The sequence below is a fragment of the Sorex fumeus genome, unplaced genomic scaffold (genome assembly GCF_029834395.1).
Source record: "Sorex fumeus unplaced genomic scaffold, SorFum_2.1 ptg000072l, whole genome shotgun sequence".
NCBI classification, from domain to species: Eukaryota; Metazoa; Chordata; class Mammalia; order Eulipotyphla; family Soricidae; genus Sorex; species Sorex fumeus.
Window position 1 is genome coordinate 44,769,147 of NW_026606129.1, and position 19,263 is coordinate 44,788,409.

The window sequence follows — 19,263 nt, forward strand, 5'->3', positions numbered from 1 at the left end:
CACTGCCACAAGTGACCCCCCATAAAACATAGAGCCAGGAGTAAGGTCTGAACACATCTGGGTGTGGCCAAAATGAGGCAGCGAGCACTCATCTATTTGGATGAGACACTCCTTTCCCCTGAGTCCTCCGGACTGAGTCAAGGCTGGTCTAGGAAGGGGGCCTCTGCCCAGCTGTCTGTCCCTGCGGCTGCGGCTGCGTCATGCGCCATGCGAAGCAGGCCAGGCAGCTCGCCTTACAGGGCCGGGCTTTCCTCTATATATAGGCCCGCAGGGACAGCTGCGCAGACTGGGCGCGGCTCACAGGACAGTGGGGCAGTTCGGAAGGAGAGGCACCCCTGGGTAAGGTCGCGGCATCCCGGGCCACCGACCATGGCGCTGGGCTTGGAACAGGCAGAGGAGCAGCGGCTGTACCAGCAGACGCTCCTGCAGGACGGGCTCAAGGACATGCTGGACCATGGCAAGTTCCTGGACTGCGTGGTGCGGGTCGGGGAGCGCGAGTTCCCGTGCCATCGCCTGGTGCTGGCGGCCTGCAGCCCCTTCTTCCGCGCGCGCTTCCTGGCTGAGCCAGAGGGCGCGAGGGAGCTGCGCCTGGAGGAGGTGTCCCCGGACGTGGTGGCCCAGGTGCTGCACTACCTGTACACGTCGGAGATCGCGCTGGACGAGGCGAGCGTGCAGGATCTGTTCGCCGCCGCGCACCGCTTCCAGATCCCGTCCATCTTCACCATCTGCGTGTCCTTCCTCCAGAAGCGCCTGTGCCTCTCCAACTGCCTGGCCGTCTTCCGCCTGGGCCTCCTGCTCGACTGCGCGCGCCTCGCCGTGGCCGCCCGCGACTTCATCTGCGCGCGCTTCGCGCTCGTGGCGCGCGACGCCGACTTCCTCGGACTCTCGGCCGACGAGCTCATCGCCATCATCTCCAGCGACGGGCTCAACGTGGAGAAGGAGGAGGCGGTGTTCGAGGCGGTGATGAAGTGGGCGGGCAGCGGCGACGCCGAGGCGCAGGCCGAGCGCCAGCGCGCGCTGCCCACGGTCTTCGAGAGCGTGCGCTGCCGCCTGCTGCCACGCGCCTTCCTGGAAAGCCGCGTGGAGCGCCACCCTCTCGTGCGTGCCCAGCCCGAGCTGCTGCGCAAGCTCCAGATGGTGAAGGATGCGCACGACGGCCGCCTCACGGTGCTGCGCAAGAAGAAGAAGGACCCGAGCAAGGGGGGAGCTGGCGCCAAGGCGGCGGACAAGGGCCCCGACTCCACCAAGGCAGAGGATAAGAAGGAGGAGGACGAGGAGGAGGAGCGCGTCCTCCCAGGCATCCTCAATGACACACTGCGATTTGGCATGTTCCTGCAGGACCTCATCTTGATGATCAGTGAGGAGGGCACCGTGGCTTATGATCCGGCAGCCAATGAATGCTACTGTGCCTCGCTTTCCACCCAGATCCCCAAGAACCATGTCAGCCTGACGACCAAGGAGAACCAGGTGTTCGTGGCTGGGGGCCTCTTCTACAACGATGACAACAAAGAGGACCCCATGAGTGCTTACTTCCTGCAGGTGCCTGGCTAGCTCTGGGAGCGGATAACTGGTGCTGAGTTCTGGGCACTGCAGACCCGTGTCTGCTGCTGAGGGCTGGCTGGTGGTTGGATCAGAGTAAGATGGGGAATGGAGGAGGGATCCCTGGCAGCAGACACCATAGACTGAAGGCAGATGCTGGCAGCTGACAAGTGGTGCCTTCGTTTCATTGGAATAGTAGCTCTGGAGGGGAAAGGTTTTTTGCAGGAGACCCTGGCCCTGTGTAGAAGCCGGGCAGGTACCAGGAAGAAGAGGAACAGGGTCAGTGAGAGGACCTGAGCAGGGTCTTTGTGGGAAGGTCAGAGCTAGTGAGTGGAAGGGGTATGGTCCATGCCATCCCAGTCCCCCACTGTTTAAGTGAGGAAAGTGGGCCTCAGGAAGCAGTTGCAGAGTGGGGTGCCCAGTCCAAGTTGTAGCATGACTGTTGGATTGCAGAGGGCAGAAATGGTTTCCTGGAGTCTGGCTCTGTATGTTCAACTCTTGCCAGATGGGTGGAATTTGGAAACACAGAGAAGAGGTGGTGTCCATGGCCAGAACAGAGAGCTGTCACTGTCACTGTCCTCCCGTTGTTCATCGATTTGCTCCTGCGGGCCCAGTAAAGTCTCCATTGGAGACTTTGTTGTTACTGTGTTTGGCATATCGAATATATCATGGGTAGCTTGCCAGGCTCTGCCGTGCGGGCGAGATACTCTCGGTAGCTTGCCAGGCTCTCCGAGAGGGGCGGAGGAATCGAACTCGGGTCGGCCATGTTGGCTGTGTGCAAGGCAAATGCCCTACCCGCTGTGCTATGGCTCCAGCCCAGAACAGAGAGCAAGGGACAGAAATGGGAATGAGGTCAGTGATTGGTGTGGGTCAGGGAGGTCTGACTGTATGTGAGACAGGCAAGGGCAGCCTGGTGCCAGGGGAGGGGGCAAGGTGGGTGCTGGGGAGCGGGGAAGGGAGGGATCCAGATGAGGTGGAGGTGTGTAGCTCCAGTTACCAGCCAGGCATCATGGGCACATTGTTCATTCTCTCTCCGCCTTTGTTTGGAAAATGGTGTATTTATCTTCCTGCTTGATAGGGTTGTACAAAAGTTAAAGGATGTGCCTAAAGTTTTATTCCTACCCTTTTCAGTCCCCTGAAGAAGAGCACCTAGTTTGGTTCCTGTAAAGTGGCATGGGGAGGGCGGGCTGCAGGCTTAAGGGGTGAGTGGTTGGGCTGCATCTGGAAGTTTCCTTAGGGAATGACTGGGCAGGGAACATTAAGTAAGCAGGCAGCCTCATTCACTGGGGGCATGGCCGGGGGCTCCAGTGACTTCTTCCTCAGAGGCCCCGCGTCTGCGCTGAGCCTCAATCATCAGCTGAGCCCCAGACGGTGCTCCTGGGGGAGGTAGGGCAGGGAGGGGCCGGGAGCCTGAGCAGTGGCTGATTTAGATGCCTGACTCGCAGTTTGATCACCTGGACTCAGAGTGGCTGGGGATGCCGCCGCTGCCTTCGCCGCGCTGCCTCTTCGGCCTGGGAGAGGCCCTCAACTCCATCTACGTGGTGGGCGGCCGAGAGCTCAAGGAAGGCGAGCTCAGCCTGGACTCAGTCATGTGCTACGACCGACAGTGAGCGCGCTGGGGGCGGGGCTAATCCCAGGGGCGGGGGCAGCCCCGCAGATGGGGTCAATTGGGGGAGAGGAAGGCGTGGCCAGAAGGGGGCGTGGCCAACTATGGGGCGGGGTCAATCTCAGGGCCGGGGCAGTCCCACAGGTAGGGCCAATCGGGGGCTTGGAAGGCGGGGCCAGACAGGCGTGCAGTCCGATCCGGGGGCGGGGCCAATCCCAGGGGCAGGACGCGTGTTGGGAGCTGAGCCAGAGCCCTGGGACAGGGCAGAAGTGGAGGTTCCCGGTTTGGGAAGTGGAGTGGGGCAAGTTCCGAAGCGCTTTGGGAGCCCCTGAATAAGTGTTGGAGGTTGGGGGATGCAAGGCCTGGGACTGACCGTGTGCTGGAGCCGGGCGCTCTCCCCACTTTCATCCCCTCCAGGTCGTTCAAATGGGGCGAATCGGACCCACTGCCTTATGCCGTGTACGGCCACGCGGTGCTCTCACATATGGACCTGGTCTATGTCCTTGGGGGCAAAGGCAGCAACAGGTGAGGAGTGAGCACAGCCGAAGGGTGGAAGGTGGGACTGGGAGTAGACTGGACCAGAGTGAGCCCTGGAGGGGCTGGGGCCTGGGAAGGCCCAGCTGGTCACTGACCTTCACCCACCCTCTCCCTGCCTATCCCCTCCCACAGGAAATGCCTGAACAAGATGTGTGTCTATGACCCGAAGAAGTTCGAGTGGAAGGAGCTGGCACCTATGCAGACTGCCCGCTCACTTTTTGGGGCCACCATCCATGATGGCCGCATTTTCGTGGTTGCTGGAGTCACAGACACAGGGCTGACCAGTTCCGCTGAGGTGTACAGCATCACAGACAACAAGTACGGCCCTGTATTCTAGGGGCTGGACTGGAGGAGCCTGGCTCTGGGGCTCCGGAACTGGGTCTGCTCTGGTGGGACCAGAGCCCCTATCCGGGGGCGAGGCGGGGGCGGTGGTGATGAAGCCATTTTGGAGGCTCTGGGCACTCGGTGGGGCAGAGTGACCTAGGGTTAGGGCAGGAGAGAGTGGGCAGTGCTGGGTTCTTTCTTCAGACTTGGACGGGCCACTGGCCTAGCCCTAGGGAATCAGCAGTGAACAAGACAGAGGTTGCCAGGCTGCAGGGATGAGAAAGAGAAAAGTGAGCTGGCACAAGAGTTGCTGGGAGGAAGATGCCCCAGGCCAAGGAAAGTTGGTGCCAAGGCAGTAGGGGAGAGAACTTCAGTTCCATTGGGGGAAAGGCTTTGCCTAGGATGGCTGGAGGGAGGCAGTGAAGGGAGATGAAGTGAAGGGAGGTGAGTAGAGGGAGGTGAGTGGAGAGAGGTGAGTGGAGGGAAGTGAGTAGAGAAGGGAGAGGAGGGGAGGTGAGAGGAGGGAAATGAATGGAGGGGAGGGAAGTGGAGGGCAGGTGAGAGGAGGGAGGCAAGCCCCCATCTGTGTTTGACTTAGATGCCTCATGGAAACTGACTTTGAGAATGGAGTAGGGGCCTTCCCAGGAGGCAGGGGTGCAGCTGTATTGCAAATAGTGAAGGTGGTCTGGAAACAGGGGTTCATTGCCGTGGAGGAGGGGTCAGGAAGTGATGGCCAAGGAAAGGGAGAAGCAGGGATGGGACCCGAGACCAGTGGGAGGGGTTGGGACACAGGAGGCTGTGTTGGCATTGAGGTTTTCAGAGGTGAATTGAGGGGCCCCTTCCGCCCCTCGTCACATCCTCACCTTCTTCCCTTCCCCACCAGGTGGACGCCCTTTGAAGCCTTCCCGCAGGAGCGAAGCTCACTCAGCCTCGTCAGCCTCGCGGGCACGCTCTACGCCATTGGTGGCTTTGCCACTCTGGAGACAGAGTCCGGGGAGCTGGTCCCCACGGAGCTTAATGACATCTGGAGGTGAGAGGGGCCCAAAGGATGAGCGGAATTTTGGGCCAGGCTGATGCCCTACTGCACCATGGCTGGGCAGTCAGGCCCCTGGCAGGCTCATGGGGGGCAGAGCTGATCCCTATCAGAAGTCCCCTCACCAGGGTCAGGGCTCTCCAGGGGAAGCTTGGGTTGGCACACGTGGTGCCTCGCCTCACTGTGGAGCATGCACCATGTGCCCCTTGGGAGCTGCCCCAGTTGAGATCACAGACTCCTAAGAAACAGACCCCAGGGAGGAGAGGGCACCCTCAAGAGACTGCCTGCCTCGGCTCCTCTGGGCTAAGAATCATGGCACCTCCAATGTCCCTGAGCCTCTGCTTTCCATGCTCCTCCTGGGGGGTAAGAGAAGAAGTCTGGGTGCCTGAGGCCCCTTCTGTGGTCCAAGCAGTGACCAGGGACCCGTCACGCTCCTGGAGAGCCCAATCTGAAAGTGGGGGTGGGAGGAGGGGATCATGGAATGCTGGGGTACCAGGGAACATTCCCAGAGGGGGCTCAGCTTCAGGCAGTGCAGGATGGTACCCACATGTTCTGTGGAAGTAGAACCCCCACACACACATTTGCAGAGCATGGCAACTCCCCGAGAGCAGACCCCACACCCCAGAGATGGACTGGCACGGGGTGTCACTCTCTAGGGTGGGCCTGCTGCCCACTCTGGGCTGACCTGGGCCCCCGTGCACCCCCACAGGTATAACGAGGAAGAGAAGAAGTGGGAGGGTGTCCTGCGGGAGATCGCCTATGCCGCGGGCGCCACCTTCCTCCCGGTGCGCCTCAACGTGCTGCGACTCACTAAAATGTGAGGCCCCTGGGAGCCTGCGCCGGCCACCACTCCCCACCCCCACCCGGACAGCACAGCAGCCTCAGTGGCCAGAGCCAGCCTGGATCCTGTCGTGGGACCTGAGAGGACCAGCCTCGGCGATGAGAAGCCTCAGAGCTCTCCAGGGTCTCCTTGGTCATTGTGAGCCGGAACCAGAGGGACGCATCCCCGGCCATGTGCACTGGTCGGTCAGTTCCACCTGCACAGGACTGTGTCTCCGACTTGGACTGGAGTGTCCCTCCCAGAGCACACTGGACCGCGTCGGGGAGACTTTCCAAAGAATAAAGGACCTTCCAAGGAGCGGTTGGGGTCTGGCATGGGGCGCCCAGGGGCTAGGCCCGGTAGAGGGGGCTCAGGGAGTTAGCGGTAGGCTCATGGGTCAGCAGACTCAACTTCCTAAGGCACAGGACTCTACTACTCAATTTGGGCCAGGGGCCTCACTCCACTTCTCTAAGCTCTGCCTGCCCCATGTGTACTCCTGTCCCCGAGTCCCTCACCTCCAGCTGTGCGCCCAAGCAAGGTCAGAGGGGACAGACAAGCAACAGCAAGGGGTGGTGGAAAAGTCTTTTATTCTCCACGGCCTGGATCTGGGCCCATCCACCCCACCCCCAACCCCGGAGCCGAGCATGCACCCCTCCCCACTGCCCCCTTATTCCGGCTTCTCTTTGTCCTGCCTCTCCTCCTCCAGGGCCAGGGTTCGCTCACGCTCCTTCACCAGCTGGACCCCACAGTAGGTGACAAACAGGACAGCCAGGGTGGTCTGGGGGAAGCCTGCGTGGGAGCCAGTCGTGAGGCGCGGGTGGGCACCCCTCTTCATCTCTCTCCCCACCTGTCTCGCCCCTCCCTGCCCCACTGGTGGAGGTGATGACATGTTTCAGGGGGTCACTCACAGTGCTTGAGGTGGATGCCTGGCACCCTCGGGGGTCCCCCCGCCCCCCTGCCTGCTGCTCCTAACCTGTGAGGAGTAAGCGGCGGGCGACCAGCTCGGTGAACTCCAGGCTGTTCAGGCTTACAAGGTTGTACATGATGATGGCCCAGAAGTTGATGGCCCCAAAGAAGGCCCGGATTCTGCGGGACATCTGCTCCGACAGACTGGCCTGGGATTGGGGGGAGCCAGAGAAGGAGGACGGGGTTGAACATAGGTGCTTGGCCTCATGGTCACCCGAGTCCTGAGAGACTCTGGTCAGCTCTCCCTCCCTGGTTTTGGTTTTGGTTATTTGGGCCACACCCGGTGGAGAGCTCCAGGCTTATTCCTGGCTCTGTGCTCAGGGAGCACTCCTGGTGAGCTCAGGAGACCCTAAGCAGGTCAGACAGTCTCAGAGCAAGTGATGGTTCGACAGCAGGAGGTGAGTGGTGAGAAACTTCTAGGAGCCTCCAGAGCAGGAAACCCCCACCTCCTGGCAACCTCCCCCCACCAACCTCACCCTTTCCTGCTCACCTCAATTCGTGCCAGGGGCCCCCACTCTGCCAGCTTCAGCACCCAGAGCTCAAAGTTGAGGCCAAAGCAGTTCAGGAGTGACCACAGGTAGACGATGTCACATGGCCCGAGCCACAGAATGGTAACGGCGAAGGTGGCCACGGAGGCCACCAGCTCTGGGATCACTGCAGAGTGCTCCCCGCCGATGTAGTCGTAGACATACCTGTGGGGAAGGGCAGGGAGAGAGGGAATAGGGGCGGCCCTGCTTAGAACCGGAGCCGAGCTTCCATTTCCTCCCTGGTGAGTTCGTCTAGACTCTAGACCTGAAGTGTGTGCTGCTGAGCCAAGTGGTGTCTTCCCTCCCCCGACCCTCCACCCTCAGTCTCTTTCTCTGACCCCTGGTTCTCCCTCTTTCCACACCCTTCCCTCCACGACCAAGCCCCACATCCGTGCCTGCACCTGGTTGGCCCCAGCTCAGTGAGTAACTGTGCCCTCCCTGCGGCTGTAGGCCAGGAGCCCAGGTGCCACCCTGGTTTCTCAGCTGCCCTCTCCCCCTAGACCCAGCTGGCAAATGCTGCTGGCGCCACTGAATCCTGATGGCCGCTCACCACCATCCTGGTCCAGACCGTCACCTCTCAGAGTGCTTAGGCAGCGCCTCTGACATGGCCTCCCTCCTTTCGTCTTTGTCCCCCTGCATTTCACTTAGCATAGGGCAGCTGGAGGCATCTTTTGAGGGTGCGACCTCAAACTTTCCTGCCATAACTGTTACGACAGCGAGAAATGCCTCCTGCTTACAAGGGCTGCTCTCTGAGGTGCCGACCTGTTACCGTCTGGTTTTGCCTCCGACCCGGAAATCCCCAGCGCCTGTGTCCGGGGCTTCCTGGCCTTTTTGTCCTTCAGTCCTGGCGGATTTCCACCATTGCACTTGCTTTCTGGGGAAATCCCCTTCCCCAGATTTCCTCAAATCTCTGTACAAATATCAGCACACACAGGCCTGCCCAGCACCTCTAATCAAGTTTCTGTCCTGCCGTCAGCTTCCTTTCCGTGACACCTTTTAGTTTTCTAAAATGATCCCTTTCTCCGTTTTTCTGTAAGCTCCCTATGTCTGAGTCTTTGCCATGCTTGCTGCCATGCCCCCCTCCCCACCTTGTGCCTGGAGCAATGCCTGGCACAGAGTAGATGCTCAATAAATAATGGTTAAAGCAATTCAGGGAAGACCCATGAGTGATGAGTCTCTGTCCTTGATCTCACCTCCGCCACACCCCAGCTTTGTCACCACCGAAACTTCACTGCTCTGTCATTACTCCTCCCCTTGCCCCCCTCCTGATTTGGCCCCTACACCAGCTCTGCCTCTCACTGAAGTTTCTATTTTCACCAGGAGCAATGACACACTGTTACAAATGCACTGTTACTTGCCTCTGTCCCTCACTGTTCCCCTCCCAGCCAGCGGGGAGAGTCCAGAGTCCGATACCCACCTTCTCCTCACAGGAACCCACTGAGCCCCACTGGGCGATCCCCCCAGTTCTATACCTTAAGGACCCCGCCTGCTGGCTCTAGTGCCAGAGTGTCTGGTCAGTTTTTCTCCCGTCCACCATGTTCTGTAGTAGCCACAGCCCAGGGCTCCCCTCCGAAGAGTGAGGGCCACCCGGGTCATCAGGGCAGAGGGAAGACACATGCTGCTCCTGACCCTGTGTCCATGGCTGGTAATCTTGTTTCTCCTCCAGGGGAACTTGGCAGGCAGAGTCACCCCGGCCCCCGACTTCTCAAACTCACTGCCCTATCCTCTGCAGCTGCACAAACTCACTGCCTCACCCTCTGGGTCTGTCCACACTCTCCATCCTCACCTTCTCGCTCCACACTGCAGCCTCCTCCACCTGCAGCCAGTTCTGCAGTCCCGCTCCAGGGACTTCACCCGCTACTCATTGTCCATTCAGCACCACCAGATTCTTGTTCTCTCAGGTGCTCTCAGCAACTAACTCTCAGCCTCCATGTCTCCTGTCCCTGCACCGTGTCCCCCCCCCCGCCCCCCCGCCATCTTTCTCATCAGAATTGACTTTTTCAGGAGCTTCCCATGATGGAAGGTTGCCCCCAGGGTTGCTCAGTTTTTCCTCTCACTTCTGGGTCCCGGCCCCTCCTTGGGAAGACCAAAGCCCTCCAGCCCCAGAGCTCAGCCTTGCTTTCCTGGACCTTCAGCAGCGTCAGACCCAGCCGGGCTCATGCCAAGACCAACCTCCAAAACTCCCCAAGGTGGCCCCTGGCCTGATTTTTTCTCCCATTCCTCTCACCTATCCCTGCTGGTGATTTCTCCTGCTTTTTGGTCACTCCCCCAGTCTTTGCGGGCCCTGTCTTGGTGGTCTCTTTTCTTTTCACTCACCTCTGTCCTCAGCTCATTTCCATTTCCAAGGCCTTAACCATCCTCTGCACTCTGACGCCATCAGCCCTGCAGAGCCCTCGAACCTCAGCCTCCACCTGGATGTCTCCCAGATTCCAATGAGGCAGTTCTTGCACCCAGACCTCCTCAACGCTGGGGGGCTTCCAACGTCCCCCCCTGGCCCTAGCCTTAACAGGCTGTGTCTCTCCTTAAAGCAACATTTTCTTGCACCCAACTGTGGGCCTCTCGCTCTTCCCCACCCCACCCCCACCCAAGAGACCTCTGCCCGGCCCTCCTTGCAAAATGTAGACCAGCCCTGGCACTGCTGTTTGGTCACCGGTCAGCGTGGTTGCCACAGTCCCCTGCCCTCACTCACTTGCAAAGCCAATCATTGATGCCTCGATCGAAGTGCCTATAGGGGAGAGAGCAGATGGGGTGAGTCGGCAGGAGCGGGATGTGGGGCCTGACCCTGGACCAGGCGAGGTGGGCTGCAGGGGACACTCACGTTTCGGAGAAGAGGTAGAGTGCCGTGATGCACTTGGGAGCCTGCGGCGGGTCCAAGTGGTCGAGGCGCGCTACCGTGTTGACCACGCCGAAGAGGACGGCCGCTTTCACCCAGTCATATACCAGGTTTGAGTAGGCCAGACCAGCTGGGGACAGGGCCACGTCACTGCCCGCCTCTTCTTCTCCAAGCCCCAAGTTTGGGGCGCAGTTGCACCCTCCCCTCAGGAACTGCAGCCACCACCACTGTGGACACTGGGACATCCTCTCCCTGCACCCCCATTCCTGAGATTCTTCTCCCCTCTCACAGCTGGGTTTGGGAACTCAGCTCTAGTGCAGATGGACTGCTCTGTGGGGTACCCCTCTCACAGGACAGGGCCCACCCCAAGTTCCAGACAATTCCAAGAATAAGTCCCAGCCTCACCTACCTTGGGCTTGGAGCTACTTTCCCCACCTGAGACCCTGTGTGTGTGTGTGTGTGTGTGTGTGTGTGTGTGTGTGTGTGTGAGGGGGGATGGGAGGGTTGTAGAGGGAGGAGGGTCAATCTGATCTGGGAGCCTCGCCCTGGTCCCCGTCCTGGGCCCAGCCTACACCCACCGAGGGCGCTGTCGGGGAGGCGGTTGGCGAACTTGAGGTCGTTGGGGATGGTGAGGATGTAGAAGAAGTGGAAGAAGATGTCCACGGCCACGATGGACACCACGCTGAGGCCCGCCTGCGCCCTGATGCGCCACAGCTCACCCTCGCGCCTCACCGGCTCCACCTGGCTCACCTGGGAGAGGCCGGGGTCTGAGGGGGGAGATGAACCCAGCCAGAGACGCCTGTCTGAGGGAGGAGGTAGGTTCCTGGCAGCTGGAGCAGAGGGTGGAGACACACCCGGCAGTGTCTCCACAGGGGGGCTTTGGGGGAACCTCTGCTTCCAGAGCCTAGTTTGAGAGGGAGGGGACTCCTGTCTGAAGGAGGAGGCACAATTCCATCCTCTGATCCATGTCTGAGAGTGGAGGTAAGGCGGCTTCCTGGGGCCAGCGGAGGAAGGGACTCGGGCCCACACAGCGTGCCAGGGTGGAGGCCCTGCGTGCAGGGGGAGCCCTCCCTCACCTGGGCATGGAAGCGGTCGAAGGTCATGATGGGCCCAAAGAAGAAGAAAGGCAGGTAGAAGTTGTACTTGAGCAGGTCAGCCAGGGAGTAGCGGTGCCCTGGGCGGGCACAGCTCTCCAGCGCGAAGCTGGTGCAGCGCAGCACCGAGAAGCAGCCGCCGCCGTGGAACAGCACCTCTTGGAGATCAAAAGTGCCCGTTACAAACCCGCTCTGGAGGGGAGAGAACAGGCCACCGGCTCACCAGGTGCCCCCGTCTCGGAACCAGCCGCCTCCCCACTCGCATCCCAACAGCTGCACAGCCCACAGGGACACAGGTGTGCTGACTGCGGGAGTGGGAGTGGGGGGCTGGGCGTGGCCGTGCTGTGCCTGATATGAACCCCTTGTGTGTGTGTGTGTGTGTGTGCATGTGTTGGGGGGGGTGTCAAGGAAATGCTTGGGGAGCACTTTGGGGAGTCTAGGGTTTGGGGCCAATCCCAGTTCCTCCCCCTTTGCCCGGCCCCAGAACATACCTGCCAGGAGATGAGGGGGTCCATCTTGAAGGAGGCGAGGCCGGCCAGACCGAGGCCCAGACAGAGCCAAGACTGGCCTGAGAGGGAGGCCACGTAGAGGCCCAGGCAGTGGCCGAGCAGCAGCAGCAGGTACCAGGGGCCCATGGTGCCCAGCACGGCCAAGGCCCCATACAGGGCATACATCCAGGAGCGGAACTGCGGGAGAGAGCATGCCCCCTTAGTGTCCCCCACGCAGATGGCGGGTGGCCCCAGACTGGCTTCCCCACTGCCTGGGAGCTGAGGCAGCTTGGCCAGAGGCAGCAGAGGGGCTGGGTCTGGCTCACCTGGGGGGCCACCATCGTGCAGAGCTTCGCAAACAGCACGTGTCCCGAGAGGGCGAAGACGATGACGTTGCGGAAGGAGGTAAACCACATCACCCACTCGAAGTCCGCCACGTCCTGGGGTGGCCCGGGAGGAGGGGGCAGGATGAGGGGGGACGGAAGGGGTCGGGCTTCTCAGGGGGGGGCCAGCACCTCCTGGAACCCATGTTCTTATTCATGACTGGGGGGCCCTTGCCTTCCCTCCGAGGAAAGTGCAGGCAGGAAGGTGGGGAGGATACAGGCCTTGGCCCACAGACAGCCCTGTCTGCCCGATGTCTCCCATAGCTGTGCTGTCCCGCCTCAGGCTTCATTCCCAGCAGGGCCGAGGGTGGACCCAGCATGACTCAGGAAGACCCAGGAGGAACCAGCTCATTGGTTACAGTAGCTGCTGCTCAAGCCCGAGACTCTCCCTGCAGCCAACCTCTCTTCAAGGGGACCACCCACAAAAGGCCGACTGGGAAAGGCTGGTGGGGGCGATAGAGTAGGGTATGTGTGTCAGTCGGGGCCTGGGTGCACGGTGCCTACCATCTTCCGGCCGATGTACTCCCAGCCGGGCCGCACGGACTCCCGGAAGGTCTTCCTATGGGCTCCATCTGCAAACAGAGCGAGGCCTCGGGGAGGGTGTCCTTCATATGCACACGTGCATGGACATGTGTGCATGGACACACAGGCACAGATACACATGTGCACAGACACATGCGTGCATGAACCCTCGCGTGCACGAATCAAGTGCTGTCGAGGGGAGTGGGTCGGGTGTCCCTCTGTCTCTCTGTCACTCGGCCTCTGCTTTTCCCGGGGTTTGGCTAGGTGTCTTGGCTGGGCCTCTGACTGTCTTCCGAGTCTGTGTGTCTGTCTCTGTCTCCCTCTGAGCCTGCAAGTCCAGTCTCGGGCTTGCCCCTGCATTTCTGTCACTCTGTCAGGGCCTATTACACAGTCCAGTCTGGCCTTGCTGGCTGGAACAGGCCCTGCGGGACAGCTGCATCCCCGCATCCTCACACAAGAGCCCCCACTGCACCCCCGCACCCTCGTCCCTGGACCCCTGCGGTTACCTTGTGAAGCCTCCAGCAGGCCCTGGCTGGCATAGGCCAGTGCCCCGCTCAGCACCAGGGAGTACAGGCCCAGTTCCGCCACAGGCAACGCTGTCCTGATGCCCATAGCCTGGACGGGCTGGGGGAGACAGTGGATGAGAAGTGGCCCGCCCGAGGGAATGGGAAGCGGGATGGGCTTCCTGCCCTGGGCCATGCTGCCATTCCTCCTCCCATTTTTCCTCCTCACTCCTCCCAGCTCTCCCGGTACTTGGTGCCCCATCCCCGGTGCTCCCCAGTATTGGAGTCTCCTCTTTGCTCTCAGTCTCCTTCCTCACCTTCATTTTCTCTTCCTACCTTGCGGGGTCACCCGTGTCCACCCTCCCCTAAAACTGCCCATGCCAACGCTCCGGCCGGACCTCGGAGCTGAGACACCCCATCTCCAGATCCAGGGCCTCGGGGTGGGCCTCAGGGTGGTCGCTGGTTGCTGGCACCAGGTTCCCCAGCCCCTCTGGGCTGAGAGCTGCCGCCCTCCTGAGCCACGCCCCTTCCCAGCTCCTGAGGTTTCCACCTCCCTTTGCTGCCCGGCACTAACCTCCCTGTGTCCCCTCACTGACCCAGCCTGCTGCGTTCCTGTCCCCACCGGCTGGCGCCCTCTGCTCTCTGCATCCAGGCCCTGGACACTGGCTGGAGGTGGTTGTGGGGGGCCCAGCAGGGGACCCAGGGAGGGTGTTGGCCAGTGTCCAAGGTGCTAGCCAGTAGCAGGCTTAGGATGGGCGTGGTCAGTGCCTTCTGCCAGGGCCTAGCTGGTCCCCGGGCCCTAGCTAGCCCCTGTCCAGCTCGGGCCTGGCCCCAGCAGAATCTCCATGAAAATCAAAATTAAACGGCCTGAAGAGAGGAAGGAATTTTGTTTAAGCGCCCTCTGGCCCGGGGCAGGAAGTGACTGGCATTGCCTTGTCTCCATCTCACACCCCCCTCCCCCCACCCCTGCCTCCACCACCCGTATGGCTTACCAGCACACATCCAGCTCTTCTGGACCCTCACCCCATGGTCAGTGTTCTCCCCATTTAACTGATGAGGGGGTCACAGACCAGAGAGGGACAGTGAGCTGTCAAGGTCACAGAGCAAACCTGACACAAGAGCAAGTGCTTGCAGGGAGATCCCGGGCCCAGAAAGAATTGTCGGGTGCACCTGACCAAGTTCTGGCTACCGGGCTGACCCCTGCATCGCCGGCCCCGGGGCCACTGTGCCGTAGCACCCCAGTGGGGGGAGGGAGGCCCAGGGATCGGGTTAATGGAGCAGGAGCTTGAAACCGGAGCGCAGCGAAGAGCCCGTGAAACAGCTTTGTCAGCTGCCTCCCACTCGCCACTTTCCAATTTTAGCTCCTCAGGGCCGGTGCGGGGTGTCCCCAGCGAGCCTTCGCTGAGCAGGGCCCGAGCTGGCCCCCAACCCAGGACCTCTCCTGCGAGACCCCTAGCACGGCCCAGGCCATGGGCACTGGGTGCTTCCAGGGTCCACCTGTATGACGCCCACCTGGGGTCAAGCCCACTTGGGCGCCTGGGGTCTGGGAGGAGGGGATGTGGCAGGGCCCGTGGGTCTCGGCCCCCTGTGCCCGCAGCCCCTGCTGGCACTGACCTTGAGGAGGCTGCGAGGGGCCCTGGCACTCTGCCCACCTCGGGGCTCCGGGGTCCTGCGTTCGACCGTGTGTCCGTGCGACCGGCGGGGCTCTGGGCTATGTGGGGTGTGTCCAGCTCTGGGGTGCCCACCCCCTCGAGGCTTTGAGCGGTGAGTGGTGACAGCAGGAGGGGGAGGAGGGCGGGAGGAGGTGGCCAGCGCTGAGGAGCGAGCCGCAGAGTGGAGCGGAGCCGAGTGCTGCAGCGCTGTTGGCCCCGGAGCTGCAGGAGGATCCTGGCGGCTGGGGGAGGGAGGCAGAAGGGGGGGGCAGAGGCAGGGCTCCCACAAGGACACCTGGGCTTCCTGTTCCCGAGTGTCCCCTGGTCCAGGGAGCCTGTGACCCTCTCACACTGCTGCCTGAGAGTCTCCTCTTCCAGGAAGCCTTCCAAGGGTACCCTACTGGCCTATCCAGACTGGTGAGCCCTACTACCCCACGCATGCACACTCACATACATACACATGCTCAGACATGTGCACATTCTTACACACAGGCACATTTGCACATTCACGTAGGCACACTCACACATATGCAAACCCACACAGGCACACACAGAGACACATGGGGACACGCACACAGGCACACTCACACACAGGCACACTTACGCACAGGCACACACACATATGCACACTCACACATATGCACACTCGCACACAGGTACACCCACACAGGCACACTCACACAGGCATACTTACACAAGGCACACTCACACACAGGCTTACTCACACATAGTCACACTGACACACAGACACACTCACACACAGGCTCACACACAGGCTCATTCACACAGGCATACTCACACACAGGCATGCTCACATACATGCACACTCACACAGGCACGCACACAGGCACACTTACTCACAGGCACACTCACACACAAGCACACTAACACACAAGCACACACACAGGCACAGTCACACATATATACACTCACACAGGCACACTCACACACAGGTACACTCACACAGGTACACTTACACACAGGCACACCCACACAGACACACACACAGGCGCACTCACACATAGGCACACTCACACAGGCATGCTCACACACATGCACACTTACAGGCACACTCACAGGCACAGAAACATGCACACTCACACACAAGCATAATCACACATGCACACTCACACAGGCACACCCACACAGACAAACTCACACAGGCACACCTACATACAGGCACAATCACACAGGCACACTCACACAGGCAAACTCACACACAGGCACACCCACACACACAGGCACACTCACACAGGCAAACTCACACAGATACACCACAGAGGTGGTATACCCACACAGACACAAACACAGGTACTTCCACACATGCAGACACACACACACAGACACATTCACACAGGTACATTTGCATACATACACACACACACACACACACACACACACACCTGAATGCTCAGCTCCTTGAACTTGAGCCGACAGTTGGCCTGAGACCCTGAGTGCTGATTGAGACAGACCCCTGGGCCACGTCATCTTGGCCAGTGTTGGCTGGCCAGGCATTGGCATGGGGTCGGGGGGCTGAGATGCTTAGTTGGATTGGAAGTGGCATGAGGTGTGGCTGAGGGGGTCCCTGCATTCCAGCCCTCTCCCATAGGGACCTGTCCTGGGGGCTAGCAGGCTCAGTAAGGTGGAGTGGGCGCCCAGAGTGGCTGGCATCCGCCTGAGGATGACGGGCCCCCAGCCAATGGGGACTCCTCCGGGGGCAGCAACGGCGGGACAGTTATGGGGAAGGCCCTATGAGGGAAACAGCTCTTGACGGTCCCCAGGAAGCACCCCTCAGAGCCTGGGGCTGCTGACACGGTACTTGTGCCGTGTTGAGGGGTATGCTCGTGCTTTGGCAAGGGGCCAGGGTCTCCAGGATTGGAGAAGTGGAGTGACAGGCCACCCCGCTGAGCCCAGCCCCAGCTATACACTCAGCCAAGGCAAGGGGAGGAGGTTTCCTTACCAGCAGGGGCGCTTCAGGCCAGAGAAGGAGAACCTGATTTCCCACACTGCCTGCTGGTGACAAGCTCCCTGGAGCGGAGCACAGCCCTGCGGGCTGGGAGGAGGCAGTTCAGTGCCCTCCCCACAGTGCCCAGCAGTGCCCAGCACCAACAGCACCCCACACGTGCCCTGCACAGTCCACACATGGCAGCCCAGTTGCTACCTCCGGGGCCCTGAGGAGGAATCTCGAGCACGATGACAAGCAAGTAGAGCAAGCTGGGGGAGGTCCGCAATGGACACCAGGGGCGGCCAGGACCTGAGAAGGGTCCATACTACCAAGGACCAGGGGGTCCTCCTGAAACAGGGGGCTCCTGAGCAGAGCGCAGAGGCTGAGTTAAAGCTCTTTAGAGGAGAGGGAAGTTCATGATGGGAGCCAGGGGTGTTTCTAGGGCTGGATGTTTCATTTTTGAAAATGTCTCTAGGGGGCAGAGTGATAGACAGTACAACAGGTAGGGCACCTGCCCTTGCGTGTGGTGGACCCAGGTTAGATCCCTGGCACCACGTGTCCCCTGAGCACTGCCAGCCCCAGCTGTAAGTTCATCCAAGTATAGCGTGTAGAGCCAGGAGTGATCCTTGAGCACCATTGGGTGTGACCCAGAAAGCGCCAAGTTTTCAAAAGAAAGTGTTTCCACACCCCTTAGGGATGTGTTTCTCTCCCCTCCCTGCTTGAGAGGCTGAGGGAGGCCCCTGCAGACCCCTTTGTAAGTGCTCACTCCCACCCTGCTTCTGGGCTCTCGGGACCCTCTGACACCTCCCTTCACGATGAAGGCCTGGCTTGCATGGAGAGGGGCAGGGGGAACACACGGACCCTTCAGTCCTGAGACCCAGGGACAGGACCATCCACGCCGATGTTCATGGGAGACGCCACACAGTGGGAGGCTGCAGGGAGCTGAGGAGAAGGGCGGTGGCAGGAGGAAGGGGAGCACTTAGGAGGCCCAGGGGTTGGTTGTGTGTGTGTGTGTGTGTGTGTGTGTGTGTGTGTGGTGTATGTGTCTGGGACGTGGGGCTAGTTGACCTAGGGGGTGGTGTGCGTGTATATGTGTGTGTGTGTGTGTTTGTGTGTGTGTGTGCGTTTGTGTGTGTGTGTGCTAGGACATGGGGCTGGCTGGCCCAGGGGTTGGTGTATATGGTGCATGTGTGTGTGTGTGTGTGTGTGTGTGTGTGTGTGTGCGTGCTGGGACGTGGGGATAGCTGATCTAGGGGTTGGTCTGAGTATGTGTATGAGTGTGTGTATGTGTGTGTGTGTGCACTGGGGGGCTGGCTGGCCTGGGGGATGGTCTAAGCGTGTGTATGTGTGTGTGTGTGTGTGTGTGTGTGTGTGTGTGTGTGTGTGTGCATGCATGCATACCCTGGAACATGGGGCTGGCTAGCCTGGGAGTTGGGAGGGTGTGGGGATGGGAGTGGCACCTGACAAATCTATCCCACAAGGCCGGGGAGAGGAAGCTGATGGGGCTTAGACCAGCACCTGGACTGGGGCCCAGCTTCAAGGGCTGCAGGGAGAGACCAGACGGGGAGGAGAGTGGCTCTCTCTGTCTGAGTCCCTGCTCTGCTCTCCTTTCACAGTAGCTTGAACAGTGCAGAGGACATTTCCTGTGTGTGCATCACTACGCTGGCTTGTGTGAGTCTGCTGTGTGGCAACTATGTGCTGTGTACATCGTGGGTGTGGTGTGTATGCTGGTGCTGTGTGCAGTGTGTGTGTGTGTGTGTGTGTGTGTGTGTGCCTGAGCGCGTGTTCTGGCAAGGCTCCAGGACTGAAGGAGAAGCAATGTCAGTGGAGAAGGGTGGGCAGAGACTTCTCTGTGGGCTGGCCATGGGTTCCGGTTCTGACCACTGAATGTCAGGGGCCCAGAGAGTGACCCCCCTCCTGTAGGCCACCCTGGAGCCAGGGGGCACAGGAGGGACCCCCTAGGGAGTCTGTGTGGGGCGTGAGTGGCCTGGAGGCAGGCAGCAAGCTTGCCGGCTCAGCGGTGGTACCCAGCCCCAACCCAAGGGGACAGTGGCCAAGCTCCGCCCATGGCTCAACCAGGTCTCACCTGTCAGTGCTGGAACCTGAGCACCTGGACGGCAGCACCTGCTTGGGGTGCAGCCAGGGAGACTCACGTGAGGCTCCCACCAGCGGCCTCTCCTTTTGCCCTTGAGTCCCGGCACCCCCACGCCAGGGCCCTGGTGTCCTCTGAGAAGGGCCAGTCCTGCCCACCTGCGGTCCCCCTGCCTCAGGGCTGAGGATGCTGCTCACAAGGGACTGCTTGCAACCTGCCTGCCTGGCTTAAAGCTTGCAGGGGGGCCCCTACTTAGCCTCTTCCATAGCAAATCATGTTCCCAGAAGCTCCTGGGCATCCCCTCCCCCCTTCCCCGCCCCCACCCCAGGGACTGCTGAAGGGCAGATGGTCCCCCCAGATCTGGGCAGAGCGCCTGGGAGCCGCAGCAGGGAAGGTGGG

At 60.6% G+C, this 19,263-nt stretch overlaps 2 protein-coding genes across 3 annotated transcripts; one reads left to right on the top strand and one right to left on the bottom strand.

The window, feature by feature from the left end:
- Nucleotides 1-300: 300 nt before the first annotated feature.
- Nucleotides 301-5,888, top strand: KLHL40 (kelch like family member 40). Its single transcript, XM_056129635.1, has 6 exons — nucleotides 301-1,539; nucleotides 2,985-3,145; nucleotides 3,563-3,670; nucleotides 3,815-4,000; nucleotides 4,890-5,036; nucleotides 5,749-5,888. Exons 1-6 carry the CDS (start codon nucleotides 370-372, stop codon nucleotides 5,858-5,860), a joined length of 1,884 nt encoding a protein of 627 aa, XP_055985610.1. The 5' UTR covers nucleotides 301-369; the 3' UTR covers nucleotides 5,861-5,888.
- Nucleotides 5,889-6,514: 626 nt separating this feature from the next.
- Nucleotides 6,515-15,070, bottom strand: HHATL (hedgehog acyltransferase like). Of its 2 annotated transcripts, XM_056129387.1 has the most exons (12): nucleotides 14,790-15,070; nucleotides 13,179-13,287; nucleotides 12,655-12,722; nucleotides 12,094-12,207; nucleotides 11,771-11,965; nucleotides 11,262-11,471; nucleotides 10,764-10,935; nucleotides 10,171-10,315; nucleotides 10,042-10,077; nucleotides 7,316-7,517; nucleotides 6,833-6,974; nucleotides 6,515-6,648 (listed from the first exon to the last, which is right to left on the bottom strand). In XM_056129387.1, exons 2-12 carry the CDS (start codon nucleotides 13,282-13,284, stop codon nucleotides 6,527-6,529), a joined length of 1,512 nt encoding a protein of 503 aa, XP_055985362.1. In that variant the 5' UTR covers nucleotides 13,285-13,287; nucleotides 14,790-15,070; the 3' UTR covers nucleotides 6,515-6,526. The 2 variants fall into 2 exon arrangements, with proteins under 2 accessions (XP_055985362.1, XP_055985363.1); XM_056129388.1 differs by lacking the exon at nucleotides 13,179-13,287 and having other exon boundaries at nucleotides 14,790-15,068.
- Between the last annotated feature and the right edge of the window lie 4,193 nt (nucleotides 15,071-19,263).

What these genes read in the sequence shown, in the direction of transcription:
- KLHL40 (XM_056129635.1), top strand. Translation starts at nt 370, where the DNA reads ATGGCGCTGGGCTTGGAACAGGCAGAGGAGCAGCGGCTGTACCAGCAG. An exon ending in TGAGTGCTTACTTCCTGCAG is followed by an intron (nt 1,540 to 2,984) that starts GTGCCTGGCTAG and finishes CCTGACTCGCAG; the next exon opens with TTTGATCACCTGGACTCAGA. An exon ending in GGGGGCAAAGGCAGCAACAG is followed by an intron (nt 3,671 to 3,814) that starts GTGAGGAGTGAG and finishes CCCCTCCCACAG; the next exon opens with GAAATGCCTGAACAAGATGT.
- HHATL (XM_056129387.1), bottom strand. Translation starts at nt 13,284, where the DNA reads ATGGGCATCAGGACAGCGTTGCCTGTGGCGGAACTGGGCCTGTACTCC. An exon ending in ACCCCCTCATCTCCTGGCAG is followed by an intron (nt 11,472 to 11,770) that starts GTATGTTCTGGG and finishes TCTCCCCTCCAG; the next exon opens with AGCGGGTTTGTAACGGGCAC. An exon ending in CCGCCGCTTACTCCTCACAG is followed by an intron (nt 6,649 to 6,832) that starts GTTAGGAGCAGC and finishes GCTCCCACGCAG; the next exon opens with GCTTCCCCCAGACCACCCTG.